Source organism: Triticum urartu, chromosome 6 (assembly GCF_003073215.2).
Source record: "Triticum urartu cultivar G1812 chromosome 6, Tu2.1, whole genome shotgun sequence".
Classification (NCBI taxonomy): Eukaryota; Viridiplantae; Streptophyta; class Magnoliopsida; order Poales; family Poaceae; genus Triticum; species Triticum urartu.
Window position 1 is genome coordinate 8,891,039 of NC_053027.1, and position 15,151 is coordinate 8,906,189.

General features: G+C 48.3%; 1 protein-coding gene across 1 annotated transcript; it reads right to left on the reverse strand.

Annotated features, from left to right (window-relative positions):
* Positions 1–12,531: 12,531 nt before the first annotated feature.
* LOC125513312 (7-deoxyloganetin glucosyltransferase-like) lies at positions 12,532–14,203 on the reverse strand. The gene has a single exon (XM_048678393.1). It carries the CDS (start codon positions 14,167–14,169, stop codon positions 12,649–12,651), a length of 1,521 nt encoding a protein of 506 aa, XP_048534350.1. The 5' UTR covers positions 14,170–14,203; the 3' UTR covers positions 12,532–12,648.
* Between the last annotated feature and the right edge of the window lie 948 nt (positions 14,204–15,151).

Here is a 15,151-nt window from a genome sequence, read left to right on the forward strand (position 1 = left end):
AAATGATGCACTCGTCGAGACGAACATTTTGATGTGCTACACGCACAAATCGGAGTAACGATGATGAAGTTATGATGCGATGAACAATGCAAAAAGTTACTGGGACTTGGCAGTTTCCAGAAAAAAAGACATGAGCGCTAGATAACTAAGACGTGCACAGGCGAGGGATAGTGGGCTGGCTCAACCTGGGCTTGGCCCATGCGAAGAGGAGGCAGCCTAGGCCTAGGAGGTGGAGATGGGCTGCGGGGAGGAGCCCACGCGCGAAGCGCGGCTGCGCGTGCGCCCGCACGCACACAGGGTTGAGGATGGCCGCGCCGATGGTGGTCTCCGGCGAGGGGTGGCACGCCGGCGACGGAGAAGAGACGGGCGGCGGTGCGCGGCGACCGGGCCGAGCGGGTCCGCGATGGGCCCGGCGGGCCGGCGCAGTGGAGACGAGGCGCGGGACAGGTGGCGGCCTGGGAGTGGAGGAGAGAGGCGGCGGCCTGGGTGTGGAGGAGAGAGGCGGCGGCGCTGAGTTGTCGTCTCCGGATTGGCCGGAGTGAGGTGGCTGAGGCGGCGGAAATGTCCGTTGCGGGAGGAAGAAACGTCCGGCGGCGCGAGGGGGGGGGGAACTAGGGTTTGTACTGCGCGAAATTTCGGGGAGAGCCACATATATATAGGTAGAGGGAGCTTGGAGAGTCCAAATGAGGTGCGGTTTTCGGCCACGCGATCATGATCGAACGACCGAGACGATGGAGGGGGTTTAGGTGGGTTTTGGGCCAGTTTGGAGGGTGTTGGGCTGCAACACACACGAGGCCTTTTCGGTCCCTCGGTTAACCGTAGGAGTATCATACGAAGTCCAAATGGTACGAAACTTGACAGGCGGTCTACCGGTAGTAAACCAAGGCCGCATGACAAGTATCAGTCCAATCCGAAAACGTTTAACACCCGCACACGAAAAGAGGTAGAAAGGGACACCGGAGGACATAGGAGCGCCGGATTGCAAAACGGACAACGGGGAAAAAGCTCGAATGGATGAGACGAACATGTATGCAAATGAAATGCACATGATGACATGATAAGAAAAGAATGGCATGCAAGCAATGACAAGGCAGCAACATCAAATAACTGGAAGATGTGGGAAATATGCCCTAGAGGCAATAATAAAAGGATTATTATTATATTTCCTTGTTCATGATAATTGTCTTTTATTCATGCTATAATTGTGTTATCCGGAAATTGTAATACATGTGTGAATAATAGGCACCAACATGTCCCTAGTAAGCCTCTAGTTGACTAGCTCGTTGATCAACAGATAGTCATGGTTTCCTGACTATGGACATTGGATGTCATTGATAACGAGATCACATCATTAGGAGGATGATGTGATGGACAAGACCCAATCCTAAACATAGCATAAGATCGTATAGTTCGTTTGCTAGAGTTTTTTCAATGTCAAGTATCTTTTCCTTAGACCATGAGATCGTGTAACTCCCGGATACCATAGGAGTGCTTTGGGTGTACCAAACGTCACAACGTAACTGGGTGACTATAAAGGTATACTATGGGTATCTCCGAAAGTGTCTGTTGGGTTGACACGGATCAAGACTGGGATTTGTCACTCCGTATGACGGAGAGGTATCTCTGGGCCCACTCGGTAATGCATCATCACAATGAGCTCAAAGTGACCAAGTGTCTGGTCACGGGATCATGCATTACGGTATGAGTAAAGTGACTTGCCGGTAACGAGATTGAACGAGGTATTGGGATACCGACGATCGAATCTCGGGCAAGTAACGTACCGATTGACAAAGGGAATTGTATACGGGGTTGTTTGAATCCTCGACATCGTGGTTCATCCGATGAGATCATCGAGGAGCATGTGGGAGCCAACATGGGTATCCAGATCCCGCTGTTGGTTATTGACCGGAGAGTCGTCTCGGTCATGTCTACATGTCTCCCGAACCCGTAGGGTCTACACACTTAAGGTTCGGTGACGCTAGGGTTGTAGGGATATGAATATGCAGTAACCCGAAAGTTGTTCGGAGTCCCGGATGAGATCTCGGACATCACGAGGAGTTCCGGAATGGTCCGGAGGTAAAGAATTATATATAAGAAGTGATGTTTCGGCCATCTGGAGAGTTTCGGGGTCTCCGGTATTGTACCGGGTCCACCGGATGGTCCCGGGGGTCCACTGTGTGGGGCCACCTATCCCGGAGGGCCCCATGGGCTGAAGTGGGAGGGGAACCAGCCCCTAGTGGGCTGGTGCGCCCCCCTTGGCCTTCCCCTTGCGCCTAGGGTTGGAACCCTAGGGTGGGGGGCTCCCCACTTGCCTTGGGGGGCACTCCACCCCCCTTGGCCGGCGCCCCCTTGGGAGATTGGATCTCCAGGGCCGCCCCCCCTTGGGGCCCCTATATATAGTGGGGGGGAGGGGGGGCTTCTACCCATGCCTTTGGTTCCTCCCTCTCCCCTCCAACATCTCCTCCTCCTCCGTAGAGCTTGGCGAAGTCCTGTCGGTGACTGCTTCTCCACCACCACGCCGTCGTGCTGCTGGATCTTCCTCAACCTCTCCTTTCCCCTTGCTGGATCAAGAAGGAGGAGACGTCACGCTGACCGTACGTGTGTTGAACGCGGAGGTGCCGTCCGTTCGGCGCTAGGATCTCCGGTGATTTGGATCACGTCGAGTACGACTTCGTCATCCCCGTTCTTTGAATGCTTCCGCTCGCGATCTACAAAGGTATGTAGATGCATCCGATCACTCGTTGCTAGATGAACTCATAGATGGATCTTGGTGAAACCGTAGGAAATTTGTTTTTTCTGCAACGTTCCCCAACAGTGGCATCATGAGCTAGGTCTATGCGTAGTTCTCTTTGCACGAGTAGAACACAATTTGTTGTGGGCATAGATGTTGTCAACTTTCTTGCCGCTACTAGTCTTATTTTGCTTCAGCGGTATTGTGGGATGAAGCGGCCCCGACCAACCTTACACGTACGCTTACGTGAGACCGGTTCCACCGACTAACATGCACTAGTTGCATAAGGTGGCTGGCGGGTGTCTGTCTCTCCCACTTTAGTTGGAGCGGATTCGATGAAAAGGGTCCTTATGAAGGGTAAATAGAAGTTGACAAATCACGTTGTGGCTTTCACGTAGGTAAGAAAACGTTCTTGCTAGAACCCTATTGCAGCCACGTAAAACTTGCAACAACAATTAGAGGACGTCTAACTTGTTTTTGCAGCAAGTGTTTTGTGATGTGATATGGCCAAAGTTGTGATGAATGATGAATGATATATATGTGATGTATGAGATCATGTTCTTGTAATAGGAATCACGACTTGCATGTCGATGAGTATGACAACCGGCAGGAGCCATAGGAGTTGTCTTTATTTTTTGTATGACCTGCGTGTCATTGAGAAATGCCATGTAAATTACTTTACTTTATTGCTAAACGTGTTTGCCATAGTAGTAGAAGTAATAGTTGGCGAGCAACTTCATGGAGACACGATGATGGAGATCATGGTGTCATGCCGGTGACAAGATGATCATGGAGCCCCAAGATGGAGATCAAAGGAGCTATGTGATATTGGCCATATCATGTCACTATTATTATTTGATTGCATGTGATGTTTATCATGTTTTTGCATCTTGTTTACTTAGAACGAAGGTAGTAAATAAGATGATCCCTCATAATAATTTCAAGAAAGTGTTCCCCCTAACTGTGCACCGTTGCGACAGTTCGTTGTTTCGAAGCACCACGTGATGATCGGGTGTGATAGATTCCAATGTTCACATACAACGGGTGTAAGACAGATTTACACATGCAAACACTTAGGTTGACTTGATGAGCCTAGCATGTACAGACATGGCCTCGGAACACAGAAGACCGAAAGGTCGAGCATGAGTCGTATAGACGATACGATCAACATGAAGATGTTCACCGATGTTGACTAGTCCGTCTCACGTGATGATCGGACATGGCCTAGTTAACTCGGATCATGTTATACTTAGATGACTGGAGGGATGTCTATCTAAGTGGGAGTTCATTGAATAATTTGATTAGATGAACTTAATTATCATGAACTTAGTCTAAAATATTTACAATATGTCTTGTAGATCAAATGGCCAACGTTGTCCTCAACTTCAACGCGTTCCTAGAGAAAACCAAGCTGAAAGACGATGGCAGCAACTATACGGACTGGGTCCGGAACCTGAGGATCATCCTCATAGCTGCCAAGAAACATTATGTCCTACAGGCACCGCTAGGTGAAGCACCTGTTCTCCCTGCAGAACAAGATGTTATGAACGCTTGGCAGACACGTACCAATGATTACTCCCTCGTTCAGTGCGGCATGCTTTACAGCTTAGAGCCGGGGCTCCAAAAGCGTTTTGAGAGACACGGAGCATATGAGATGTTCGAAGAGCTGAAAATGGTTTTTCAAGCTCATGCCCGGGTCGAGAGATATGAAGTCTCCGACAAGTTCTTCAGCTGTAAGATGGAGGAAAACAGTTCTGTCAGTGAGCACATACTCACTATGTCTGGGTTACATAACCGCTTGACTTAGCTGGGAGTTAATCTCCTGGATGACGCGGTCATTGACAGAATCCTTCAGTCGCTTCCACCGAGCTACAAGAGCTTTGTGATGAACTTCAATATGCAGGGGATGGAAAAGACCATTCCTGAAGTATTTGCAATGCTGAAATCAGCAGAGGTAGAAGTCAAAAAGGAACATCAAGTGTTGATGGTGAATAAAACCACTAAGTTCAAGAAAGGCAAGGGTAAGAAAAACTTCAAGAAGGACGGCAAGGGAGTTGCCGCGCCCGGCAAGCAAGCTGCCGGGAAGATGCCAAAGAATGGACCCAAGCCCGAGACTGAGTGTTTTTATTGCAAGGGAAGTGGTCACTGGAAGCGGAACTGCCCCAAATACTTAGCGGACAAGAAGGCCGGCATCACAAAAGGTATATGTGATATACATGTAATTGATGTGTACCTTACCAGTACTCGTAGTAGCTCCTGGGTATTTGATACTGGTGCAGTTGCTCGCATTTGTAACTCAAAGCAGGAGCTGCGGAATAAGCGGAGACTGGCGAAGGACGAGGTGACGATGCGCATCGGGAATGTTCCAAGGTCGATGTGATCGCCGTCGGCACGCTACCTCTACATTTACCTACGGGATTAGTTTTGAACCTCAATAATTGTTATTTAGTACCAGCTTTGAGCATGAACATTGTATCAGGATCTTGTTTAATACGAGATGGCTACTCATTTAAATCCGAGAATAATGGTTGTTCTATTTATATGAGAGATATGTTTTATGGTCATGCTCCGATGGTGAATGGTTTATTCTTAATGAATCTCGAGTGTAATGCTACACATATTCATAGTGTGAATACCAAAAGATGTAAGATTGATAATGATAGTCCCACATACTTGTGGCACTGCCGCCTTGGTCACATAGGTGTCAAACGCATGAAGAAGCTCCATGCGGATGGACTTTTAGAGTCTCTTGATTACGAATCATTTGACACGTGCGAACCATGCCTCATGGGTAAAATGACCAAGACTCCGTTCTCAGGAACAATGGAGCGAGCAACCAACTTATTGGAAATCATACATACTGATGTGTGCGGTCCAATGAGTGTTGAGGCTCGCGGTGGCTATCGTTATGTTCTCACCCTCACTGATGACGATGACTTGAGTAGATATGGGTATGTCTACTTAATGAAACACAAGTCTGAGACCTTTGAAAAGTTCAAGGAATTTCAGAGTGAGGTTGAGAATCAACATGATAGGAAAATCAAGTTCTTGCGATCAGATCATGGGGAGAATACTTGAGTCACGAATTTGGCACACACTTAAGAAAATGTGGAATAGTTTCACAACTCACGCCGCCTAGAACACCTCAGCGAATGGTGTGTCCGAACGTCATAATCGCAGTCTATTAGATATGGTGCGATCTATGATGTCTCTTACCAATTTACCGCTATCTTTTTGGGGCTATGCTTTAGAGACTGCCGCATTCACTTTAAATAGGGCTACGTCGAAATCCGTTGAGACGACACCGTATGAATTATGGTTTGGGAAGAAACCTAAGCTGTCGTTTCTAAAAGTTTGGGGATGCGATGCTTATGTCAAGAAATTCAACCTGAAAAGCTCGAACCAAGTCGGAAAAATGCGTCTTCATAGGATACCCTAAAGAAACTATTGGGTATATCTTCTACCTCAGATCCGAAGGCAAGATCTTTGTTGCCAAGAATGGGTCCTTTCTAGAGAAAGAGTTTCTCTCGAAAGAAGTAAGTGGGAGGAAAGTAGAACTTGATGAAGTATTACCTCTTGAACCGGAAAATGGCGCAACTCAAGAAAATGTTCCTGAGGTGCCTGCACCGACTAGAGAGGAAGTTAATGATGATGATCATGAAACTTCAGATCAAGTTGCTACTGAACTTCGAAGGTCCACAAGGACACGTTCCGCACCAGAGTGGTACGGCAACCCTGTCTTGGAAATCATGTTGTTGACAACGGTGAACCTTCGAACTATGAAGAAGCGATGGCGGGCCCGGATTCCGACAAATGGCTGAAGCCATGAAATCCGAGATAGGATCCATGTATGAAAACGAAGTATGGACTTTTACTGACTTGCCCGTTGACGGCGAGCCATAGAAAATAAATGGATCTTTAAGAAGAAGACACGCGGATGGTAATGTGACCATCTATAAAGCTCGGCTTGTCGCTAAGGGTTATCGACAAGTTCAAGGGGTTGACTACGATGAGACTTTCTCACCGGTAGCGAAGCTGAAGTCCGTCCGAATCATGTTAGCAATTGCCGCATTCTATGATTATGAGATATGGCAAATGGACGTCAAAACGGCATTCCTTAATGGTTTCCTTAAGGAAGAATTGTATATGATGCAGCCGGAAGGTTTTGTCGATCCTAAGAATGCTGACAAGGTGTGCAAGCTCCAACGCTCGATTTATGGGCCGGTGCAAGCATCTTGGAGTTGCAACATTTGCTTTGATGAGATGATCAAAGCGTTTGGGTTTATGCAGACTTATGGAGAAGCCTGCGTTTACAAGAAAGTGAGTGGGAGCTCTGTAGCATTTCTCATATTATATGTAGATGACATACTTTTGATGGGAAATGATATAGAGCTTTTGGACAGCATTAAGGCCTACTTGAATAAGATTTTTTCAATGAAGGACCTTGGAGAAGCTGCTTATATATTAGGCATCAAGATCTATAGAGATAGATCAAGACGCCTCATAGGTCTTTCACAAAGCACATACCTTGATAAGATATTGAAGAAGTTCAATATGGATCAGTCTAAGAAGGGGTTCTTGCCTGTGTTGCAAGGTGTGAAATTGAGCTCAGCTCAATGTCCGACCACGGCAGAAGATATAGAAGAGATGAGTGTCATCCCCTATGCCTCAGCCATACGGTCTATTATGTATGCCATGTTGTGTACCAGACCTGATGTAAACCTTGCCTTAAGTTTGGTAGGTGGGTACCAAAGTAATCCCGGCAAGGAACACTGGACAGCGGTCAAGAATATCCTGAAGTACCTGAAAAGGACTAAGGAAATGTTTCTCGTTTATGGAGGTGACGAAGAGCTCGTCGTAAAGGGTTACGTCGACGCTAGCTTCGACACAGATCTGGATGACTCTAAGTCACAAACCGGATACGTGTATATTTTGAATGGTGGGGCAGTAAGCTGGTGCAGTTGCAAGCAGAGCGTCGTGGCGGGATCTACATGTGAAGCGGAGTACATGGCAGCCTCGGAGGCAGCACATGAAGCAATTTGGGTGAAGGAGTTCATCACCGACCTAGGAGTCATACCCAATGCGTCGGGGCCGATCAAACTCTTCTGTGACAACACTGGAGCTATTGCACTTGCCAAGGAGCCCAGGTTTCACAAGAAGACAAGGCACATCAAGCGTCGCTTCAACTCCATTCGTGAAAATTTTCAAGATGGAGACATAGATATTTGTAAAGTACATACGGACCTGAATGTAGCAGATCCGTTGACTAAACCTCTCCCTAGAGCAAAACATGATCAACACCAGAATTCCATGGGTGTTCGATTCATCACAATGTAACTATATTATTGACTCTAGTGCAAGTGGGAGACTATTGGAAATATGCCCTAGAGGCAATAATAAAAGGATTATTATTATATTTCCTTGTTCATGATAATTGTCTTTTATTCATGCTATAATTGTGTTATCCGGAAATCATAATACATGTGTGAATAAATAGACACCAACATGTCCCTAGTAAGCCTCTAGTTGACTAGCTCGTTGATCAACAGATAGTCATGGTTTCCTGACTATGGACATTGGATGTCATTGATAACGAGATCACATCATTAGAAGGATGATGTGATGGACAAGACCCAATCCTAAACATAGCACAAGATCGTATAGTTCGTTTGCTAGAGTTTTTCCAATGTCAAGTATCTTTTCCTTAGACCATGAGATCGTGTAACTCCCGGATACCGTAGGAGTGCTTTGGGTGTACCAAATGTCACAACGTAACTGGGTGACTATAAAGGTATACTACGTGTATCTCCGAAAGTGTTTGTTGGGTTGACACGGATCAAGACTGGGATTTGTCACTCCGTATGACGGAGAGGTATCTCTGGGCCCACTCGGTAATGCATCATCACAATGAGCTCAAAGTGACCAAGTGTCTGGTCACGGGATCATGCATTACGGTACGAGTAAAGTGACTTGCCGGTAACGAGATTGAACGAGGTATTGGGATACCACGATCGAATCTCGGGCAAGTAACGTATCGATTGACAAACGGAATTGTATACGGGGTTGCTTGAATCCTCGACATCATGGTTCATCCGATGAGATCATCGAGGAGCATGTGGGAGCCAACATGGGTATCCAGATCCCGCTGTTGGTTATTGACCGGAGAGCCATCTCGGTCATGTCTACATGTCTCCCGAACCCGTAGGGTCTACACACTTAAGGTTCGGTGACGCTAGGGTTGTAGGGATATGAATATGCAATAACCCGAAAGTTGTTCGGAGTCCCGGATGAGATCCCGGACGTCACGAGGAGTTCCGGAATGGTCCGGAGGTAAAGAATTATATATAGGAAGTGCTATTTCGGCCATCGGGACAAGTTTCAGGGTCACCGGTATTGTACCGGGACCACCGGAAGGGTCCCGGGGGTCCACCGGGTGGGGCCACCTATCCTGGAGGGCCCCATGGGCTGAAGTGGGAGGGGAACCAGCCCCTAGTGGGCTGGTGCGCCCCCCTTGGGCCTTCCCCCTGCGCCTAGGGTTGGGAACCCTAGGGTGGGGGGCGCCCCACTTGCCTTGGGGGGCACTCCACCCCCCTTGGCCGCCGCCCCCTTGGGAGATTGGATCTCCAGGGCCGGCGCCCCCCCCTTGGGGACCCTATATATAGAGGGGGGGAGGGAGGGCAGCCGCACCCATGCCCCTGGCGCCTCCCTCTCCCCTCCAACACCTCCTCCTCCTCCGTAGAGCTCGGCGAAGCCCTGTCGGAGTACTGCTTCTCCACCACCACCACGCCATCGTGCTGCTGCTGGAGCCATCTTCCTCAACCTCTCCTTCCCCCTTGCTGGATCAAGAAGGAGGAGACGTCACGCTGACCGTACGTGTGTTGAACGCGGAGGTGCCGTCCGTTCGGCGCTAGGATCTCCGGTGATTTGGATCACGTCGAGTACGACTTCCTCATCCCCGTTCTTTGAACGCTTCCGCTCGCGGTCTACAAAGGTATGTAGATGCATCCGATCACTCGTTGCTAGATGAACTCATAGATGGATCTTGGTGAAACCGTAGGAATTTTTTTTTCTGCAACGTTCCCCAACAGAAGACACCTGGCACATCGGTCACGGGTTGTTACATCTTAGCAGCAGTGGTCAGGAGACCGTGCGAAGTATGACGTCGGGACCGGCGCCGATGATGATGATGATGGATAAGAAGGAATACGTGGCAATATATATGTACATGTTCGTTGCACCTACAAAATATTTCTATTAGGTATGATTGAATTACAGGTGGGGTTTGTGTTTCAGTTCGTGCTTGCAATTTTTCCCGTGTTTTTCACTCGTATATGCTTTACACCTTCCTTTCTTCTTTTCTCTATTTCATTTCCATTCATGGGTTTTAAAGGGGACTTGCGTGGGTATTATTGTATTAGTGTAAATAATTTTTTTTGAAATTGTATTAGTGTAAATATTAGCGTGTAAGATAATATAAAAGGCATACTTTTCAGACCGAGCAGCATCACCATCGACCCGTGCTCCGATTTGCCACCGATGGACTGACCTGGGATTCGGCTGGTTGGAATTTCTTGCCGGTGTGGTGCTTTTTTTTTGGAGAAAACCAGGTGATGGAGAATCGGTGAACCGGGGATCTATTGAGGACAGTTCACTTGAGTTTTGGTCTGAGTGTCCCAAAACTCGAGCCTAACAAAAGTTATATGTTGCACCATATTCATCGATGTCTCTAAAGCGGAATCCCGCAGAATCATGGACATACGATGCACCAGGTGTCCGTGCAATTGGGCAGAGGAGTATGTGAATTATCTCCTGTTGCAATGCACGGGCAATTTTCATAGTACGTACCTATAGGTCCTAGCAAGCTACTACCAACTGCAGATTTTATGTGATGATGATCAATCATTCAGGGAAAAGAAGATGCACATGCAAGTAGACAAATCCGAACTTTACACAAAAGAGAGCCAAATTGATAGTATAAGACGACGCGAGACGGTAAAAGTACTGGACACTATTCCGTAAAATTCACAATCGAGTTAAATTTGCCCGAAAAAAGTATGACCATGTTTTTGTGATCAATTTGCATGACGGCAAAAAATATTGATCAACATTACTCCACTCGACGAACGTGTTTAGATACGGATGTTCATGTTAATTTTTTGAAGTTTTTGTTTAGATGGCTCATTTTTGTGAGACAATTTCGGAAGGCTCATTTTTTAGGGGGAGATGGCTCATGTTTGTAAGAGGGTTTGCTTTGATTATTTATTTAGATCACAGTGTGTTGAATATTCTCTAGCCCGGCCCAGTCCAGCCCAGATCAGATGGCACGTGAGAGACATGACGCATGAGTCTCGAAATCCTATTTGACCCTCTCTGCGTCCAATGGTCGAAAAAACGCACAGGTGCGTGATCAATTAGGTCGGCCATCTGGAGGATACCAAGCACATGTTATTCACTTGTGCAAAAGCTTAAGAGACATGACAATTACCGGGTTTGGACTTTGCTATGGATAAAGTATGTGTTGTTGATCATGCGGGAGAAGCTGTGCTAGAATATTTATTGCTAGAACCAGCTGAAGAATGTGTGGTCCTCGATGTGGGAAATTCAACGGAAGTAATTGCTATTGGTTCCTGGTATTTATGTGGGAGAGGAGAAAATTAATGCATAATAAAAGGTCCATGAAGCTAAGTACATAGTAATGAAAATCAGAGCTTTGGTTGCTAACTATACTATGACGAGCGATGCAAAGGCGATGATCAAATGAGATGGTTGGGAAACACCAAGGAGCAACTATGTGAAGCTAAATGTGGATGGGGCTTTTGACCAAGACTTACTCAAAGGCGTGTATGGCGAGATGTCATCAGAGACTCGAATGGTAGATTCGTCGCGGCATAAATTGAGGAAATCAATTGGTGCGGAGATGCGCTAGCTTATGGCCGAGGCACAGGCATTACAGTTTGGTCTCAATTTGGCAACTATAGTCGGGTCTAACCGCATAGAGGACTCCGACAATATCGAGGTGATATAGACAATGAAGAATGGATGTCGCTCTTTCGGTCTATTAGCGATAGTTTTTGATGATATATATCATCTTGCGTGTGATTTCCTGCATATTATTTTTTAGCGTGCTCCTAGAGAGACTAATTGTGATGCCCATGATTTAGCCAACTAATTAGAAGTAAGGTGTGTGGGGGGTGGATGAAAGATCCATCCGTAGAGATCATTAATACTCTTGTGAAAGATAATATGATGATCACATTGCAATAAAGAGTAGTCTGATGTTAAAAAAATTGGCCAGCCATCTCCTGCAGTACGTGACCTTGGAAGTTCCGGTTTTGGGAACATTCTAGAGCTTCCCAGCCCGGTTTTACTGGGTTAGGGAACATTTTAGAAGATTCCTGGACCGTTTTTTTCTATTTCTTTTATCTTATTTTTGTTTTTTTATTTTCTTATTTTTTGTTTCCTTTTTTTGTTTCTTTTAATTGTCAAAATTTATTTCATATTTTATTTTATTTTGCATTTTTCAAAAAAAACTGAAGTTTTAAAAATTGTTCACTTTTACAAAAAAAATTGTGTTTAAAAAATCTTCAAAGCTTTAGAAAAATTTCTTCATTTTCGATATTTAGTTTGTATGTACAAAAAATATTCACATTTTAAAAGTTTTTCGGGTTATTCAAATCGTTTCGTCCATGTGCAAGTGCGAGGTACCAGCTTAGAATCGACATCTGGGGAGTAATGAAGTGAGCGGGCACTACTAATTGCAAAACCACGGATCAATTACATTTATTTTGGCACATTGTCAATTCAAAATATATTTGATTTTATTGGGTACTAATTTGCTGAGATTATCGAAATATTCTCAAAACCGGCCTCCACCGTAAAAGAAGGGATTCAGAAAAAAAAAACTTAAAGCAGGTACACTACCCAGAGCGGCTAGGAGCGAGCACGTCGTGAATCAACGCATCAAAGTTGCGGTGAGACGAGCCGCCGGGCTTGGTCGCCCTCACCGCTTTCTCCCTCCACTCCTGTGCCTTCTTCTTCATCACCTTTCCATTCTCCCCCTCCATGAGCTCAGTGATAAGGTCTGCGACGGCGTCGCGCCGGACGTCGGTGTCGATCTCCATGCCGACTCCCCATTCCTTGCACTGGTACCGGCAGTTGGTCTGCTGGTCCGCGAAGAATGGCCAGCTGATGACGGGCACGCCGCCGCACATGCTCTCCAGCGTCGAGTTCCAGCCGCTGTGCGTCAGGAACGCGCCCACGGCCGGGTGGTTCAGCACCTGCTGCTGCGGGCACCAGGAGGCCACGAGCCCACGCTCCACCGTCTCGGCCGAGAACTCCGGGGGGAGCACTGCGGTGTCGCCCTTGACGAGGTCGGGACGGATGATCCAGAGAAAATGATTGCCGCTCTTGGCCAGCCCCCACGCGAACTCCAGGAGCTGCTCGTTGGTCATAACGGTGATGCTGCCGAAGTTGACGTACATGACTGAGCCGACCTCCTTGCCGTCGAGCCATGGAAGGCACTCCTCCTCCTGCTTCCACAGGCTCATGCTGATGCTTGAGCTCGGCGCCAGCAGATGGAGCGGGCCGATGGTGTAGACCTTGGGCAGGCCGAGCGCCTCCATGGCCGCCAACGCCTCTCCCTCAAGGTCGTCGAAGGTATTGACGATCATCGCCGACGCGCCGACCGCGCGCTCCGCAATGCCGAGCGCGAAATGCAGCATGTAGTCGTCCGAGGCCGGGCTGCGTATGAAGGTCGGGAAGTCCCTGAACCTCATGTTCTGCATGCCCGGCACGTCATCCACCGGCGTGTCAAGGTACTCATTCGTCAGCTGCTTGATGTCTTTGATCGGTGCGAGGCCACGGTCGAAGAGGAGCCGGTAGTGGCGGACACCGACATAACTGACGGCGCTGGACGTCCACAGCTGGACATAGGGGAGGCCGAGCTCCCTGGCCGCTTCCATGGAGAAGTCCATAATGATGTCGGCGACGACGCAAGTCACGGGCGGGTGGCCAGTGGCTGGGTCATTGAGCTCCGCGAGGAGGCGGCGGAAGGGCCCGAGGCAGGTCTCCGTGAGGGACTTACACAGCGACGTGACGTCCTGCGTGACATCGTCGTTCGACGGCGGCAGGCCGTCTGGAATGGTGGCGAAGCGGAACCCCGGGACGCCGGCCACCGCGGCCGCGCCCCGCGCGCGGACGAGGCGGGCGTGGTTGTACTCGGTGTTGACGAAGGTGACGTGGAAGCCGCGGGCGTGGAGCATCTTGGCCACGTCGAGCATGGGGATGATGTGCCCCTGCGCGGCCGCCGGCAGGCACACGGCGTGTGCTTTCTCGCCCGCCGGTGCCGGAGAGGAAGCCATTTCCGGCGGAGACGGCAATGGGCTATTGTGGCCAGTAGCTAGTGTCTTGCTGCTGCTGATGATGCTATGCGTTGGCATGGCATGGCTCTGCCCATCTTACCATTATACCATACATTATTTATAGGTGGCAGGCGATGGGCAAACATACTGACTAGGTCTTTGAATTGGTGTCGTGGTATGAAGGACCTACGCAAGTGATTACGTCGACCGATTGGGACGTGTTGTTTCTTTATTTGTCGTATAACCTTGGATCGAGGATGGAAACTTTCAGTGAAATTAAGCTCCACATGGACATGTCGGGCGGCCGGGGTGGATCTATTACTCGCTCCAAATGCTAGGTGTGTTAGTATGTAATACTACTCTATTTTCGACACTACTCTATTTCGGTGGAGGATATGGACCGAGGAGAATTTTTCCTCAGTATGTCCATTATCGACTGACGTGTGAACCTCAGCTGGGAGGTGATCATTGTCTATGGCCCGGCTATTCACTGGCGGTTGGCGGACTTCTTGGCCGAGCTGAAAGATAAGGTAGAACGCTGCACTATGCCGGTCGTAGTCGCTGGGGATTTCAACCTTATCCCTCAGGAGGCTGAGAAGAGCTCTCCTAATATTGACCGGCTCCGGATGCGTGTGTTCAATGATTGCATAGCGGATATGGCCCTACGTGAGATAGCCCGTGTAGAGGCTAGGTTCACATGGACCAGTAAACAGGTGGACGCTATCCGGAGTGTGTTGGATCAGGTCCTGGTAACTATCCAGTGGGAGATTATGTTCCCACTGTGCTTTCTGAGAGCGGTCACTAGGATTAGTTCCGATCATGTTCCCATGTTGTTCTCGTCAGGGGAAGGGCCCCCGCCGTGGTCCAGGCGCTTCCATTTCGAACCGTCATGGCTGCTACAGCTGGGGTTCTTTGAAATGGTAAGGCCTCGTCGGGTTCAAGCAGTAGCCAACCCGCCGTGGGTATTCTGTGCTACAGATATCTAGCATCATTGCTCTAAGATCTCCCGTCAGTTTATGCGGGGTTGGGGCGCCAACATGGGTGCTGATCTGAGGGCCCG